Source organism: Cebus imitator, unplaced genomic scaffold (genome assembly GCF_001604975.1).
Source record: "Cebus imitator isolate Cc_AM_T3 unplaced genomic scaffold, Cebus_imitator-1.0 Scaffold274, whole genome shotgun sequence".
NCBI classification, from domain to species: domain Eukaryota; kingdom Metazoa; phylum Chordata; class Mammalia; order Primates; family Cebidae; genus Cebus; species Cebus imitator.
This window is the reverse complement of record NW_016107589.1, coordinates 913,320-916,938: the sequence shown is the minus strand read 5'-3', so window position 1 is coordinate 916,938 and position 3,619 is coordinate 913,320. Positions and strand designations below refer to the sequence as shown.

At 48.5% G+C, this 3,619-nt stretch overlaps 1 protein-coding gene across 1 annotated transcript in view; it reads left to right on the top strand.

The window, feature by feature from the left end:
• Positions 1-3,150, top strand: part of WNT8A (Wnt family member 8A) — a 7,738-nt gene extending 4,588 nt beyond the window's left edge. The window contains exons 5-6 of the mRNA XM_017500983.2: positions 433-575; positions 2,623-3,150. Coding sequence (XP_017356472.1) covers positions 433-575; positions 2,623-3,150 — 671 coding nt within the window. The remainder of the gene's footprint in view (positions 1-432; positions 576-2,622) is intronic.
• Positions 3,151-3,619: the final 469 nt, after the last annotated feature.

The window sequence follows — 3,619 nt, the reverse complement described above, 5'->3', positions numbered from 1 at the left end:
GCTAGCCCTGGTATTTCAAACTTGGAGTGGCTCATCCATAATCCACAGCCACTCAACAATTTGCAGACCACCTAAGACACTTCCTCAGATTTACCACTAATGACGGAGGCTTTTACAAGATGATTGTAGAATAATGGTGCAGAATTCCAGAATGTTTGAGCTGCAGTGAACCTTTGAGAGCATCTAAGTCACCCCAGTGTGCCTACTTTTACAGTGGGTATAGAAGACAAATTGCTGATGGCTAGGACGTGTCTAAAGGCTGGGCAGTTGGCTTTGGCAACAGGACTCCTCCCACCCACCCCAAGCACCTCCATTTCCCTGTCTTACCTTCAGCCATAGCTTTACACTCCTAGGGCTCTTGGGGATGGTTTGGCAGGTGACTGGGACTTAGCAGGGAGATACATGGAGAACTTATTCTTTTTTGATATCTAGGAGGCCATGGCTGGATCTGGGGAGGCTGCAGCGACAATGTGGAATTTGGGGAAAGGATCTCCAAACTCTTTGTGGACAGTTTGGAGAAGGGGAAGGATGCCAGAGCCCTGATGAATCTTCACAACAACAGGGCCGGCAGACTGGTGGGTATACGAGTTGTGGCTGGTGTTGGCAACAGCTTCACATCTGCGCAACCCTTCACAACTTACCAAGAGCCGTCTTATACGTTCTTTCCTCATACTACCCAGCAGGACTGAGATGACTACCCTCATTCTCTGGATGGCAAAGCCAATGAAGTCTGAGCCAACTGGCTTGTCCAAGGCAACTAATAAGTGTCAGAGAGAGGCAGTGAACTTAGATCTTCCCGTCAAGTCCCCTTGTCATTATCTGCTGGCTCTGCCCCTCTATAGGTGGGCGTCTGAGAACACACAATCAAGGCCTTGCTTCTATGACTTACATTTTTTATCACTTCAACTGCATGTTCTAGTAAATTAACAGGGCCTTGTTGTCCAGCCTTGTGTCCTAAAGTCTGTCTGGGTTGTGGGGAATTGGGATTGATCTAGGCTTCTCTGGAGTGTCTAACTCTCCCCCAAGACTTCTAGTGGGGTGGCAATCTCTGGAGTATTCTGAATACAAATCTGGAAACAAGTTGGGTTTCGAGCTAAGAGCATAGAAATTTCCCTGTCAACTTGTGCCTAGATGTCCTGGTTGCCCAGGAAAAGGGAGAAAGGGGTTTTTTTGGGTTTGGGGTTTTTCTTTTTTTTTTTTTTTTGAGACAGGGTCTTTCTCTGTCACCAGGCTGAAGTACAGTGGTGCCATCTCAGCTCACTGCAACCTCCACCTCCCAGGCTCAAGCCATCTTCCCACCTCAGCCTCCTGAAAACCTGGAACTACAGGCGCTTGCCACTATGCCTGGCTAATTTTTGTGGCTTTTGTAGAGATGGGGTTTCCCCAGGCTGGTCTCAATCTCCTGGACTCAACCGATTCTCTTGCCTTAGCCTCCCAGTGTCTTGGGATTACAAGCATGAACCACTGCATCCAGCCAGGAAGAGAGGTTTTTTTTTTTTTTTTTTTTTTGAGACAGAGTCTCACTCTGTCACCCAGGCTGGAGTGCTGTGACACGAACTTGGGCTCACTGCAACCTCTGCCTCCTGGGTTCAAGCAATTCTCTTGCCTCAGCCTCCTGAGTAGCTGGGACTATAGGCACATGCCACCATGACTGGCTAATTTTTTGTATTTTGGTAGAGACGGGATTTCATCTTATTGTTCAGGCTGGTCTCAAATTCCTGAGCTCAGGCAATCCACCTGCCTCAGCTTCCCAAAGGGCTGAATTACAGGTATGAGCCACTGCGCCCAGCCAGGAAGAGGTTTTTTAAGCAAGTACGACCATGGGAAATTCATTGCCTTGGGGGTATAAGTGTTCAAACTCAAGAAGCTTCCTCCCCTCTCAGAAAGAACCCAGAAGACAAATCCAATATTTGTCCTGGAAATATTCTCACCCCCAGCCTCAAGACAATAACTGTGGCAATTATCACAGTTTCCTTTGTAATTTACAGAGTATTTCCTTGATCATTACTATATTCAATTTTTTTCTTTTTTGAGACAGAGTCTTGTACTGTTGCCTGGGCTAGGCTGCAGTGGTGTGATCTTGGCTCACTGCAACCTCCCCTCCCGGGTTCAACTGATTCTCCTGCCTCAGCCTCCCAAGTAGCTGTGATTACAGGTGCCCTACCCACCCACCACACCCAGCTAATTTTTTGTATTTTTAGTAGAAACCGGGTTTTGCTATGTTGGCCAGGCTGGTCTTGAACTCCTGACCTTGTGATCTGCCCACCTCAGCCTCCCAAAGTGCTCCAGCTGGGCAGATAGAGAAAAGCTCTACAAGTGATAGAGTTAGGCCTGGAGCAGAGGCTTTTGGGCTCTAGTAACATTCTCAGCTCTTGCCTGGCTCTCCATCAGAATCACCCATGGAAGCTTTAAAATCACCAGTCCCAGGTCCTTAACACCCTGAATATCCTCATTGAGAAGATCTGAGATAGGGCCCAGGAACAACTATTTTTCATGAGCTTCCCCAATAATCCTATGTTCCTTTAAAGTTAAGAAACACAGCTCTAACATATTCTTTTTAATCATTGACCTTTGGTCTTCCCTGCTCAGAGCCATTCTCTTTTTTATGTTCTCTCTGTGAAGGCAGTGAGAGCCGCCTTGAAAAGGACCTGCAAATGTCATGGCATCTCAGGGAGCTGCAGTGTACAGACATGCTGGCTGCAGCTAGCTGACTTCCGGGAGATGGGAGACTACCTGAAGGCCAAGTATGACCGGGCACTGAAAATTGAAATGGATAAGCGGCAACTGAGAGCTGGGAACAGCGCCGAGAGCCACTGGGCACCCTCTGAGGCCTTCCTTCCTAGTGCAGAGACGGAACTGATCTTTTTAGAGGAATCGCCAGATTACTGTACCCACAATTCCAGCCTGGGCATCTATGGCACAGAGGGTCGCGAGTGCCTACAGAACAGCCACAACACATCCAGGTGGGAGCAATGTAGCTGTGGGAGCCTGTGCACTGAGTGTGGACTGCAGGTGGAAGAGAGGAGAACTGAGGTCATAAGCAGCTGTAACTGCAAATTCCAGTGGTGCTGTACGGTCAAGTGTGACCAGTGTAGGGATATAGTGAAGAAGTATTACTGCACACGCTCCCCAGGTAAGGGGAGTGCCTGATAATACCCCACACACGTTCACTTGGTTGTGTCAGTGGAAGGGGACATATCTTCTCTCTCAGACAGAACAGATTGGAAAGCAACTGGAAAATCACAGTGTTGGTCTGTAGTCCTCATGGTATCTGCTATCGGTGGTGAAATGTAGGCCCAGAATTCCACAGCAAATTCCTTGCAGGGCTGAAATGGGAACCTGGGCCTCCTGACTTTGGCAGACCCCCATTTCATCTTTCTTGCAAGCTACTTTCCCGTCTTTGCACCTGTACTTACGCAGCTTACTACAGGGAAAGTTTGGTTTGGGGTCCCTATCTAGAGGGACCTTCAAAGTATTTGTTCCTTTAAATTTCAGACCGTGGGCCGGGCACGGTGGCTCAAGCCTGTAATCCCAGCACTTTGGGAGGCCGAGGCGGGTGGATCACGAGGTCAAGAGATCAAGACCATCCTGGTCAACATGGTGAAACCCCGTCTCTACT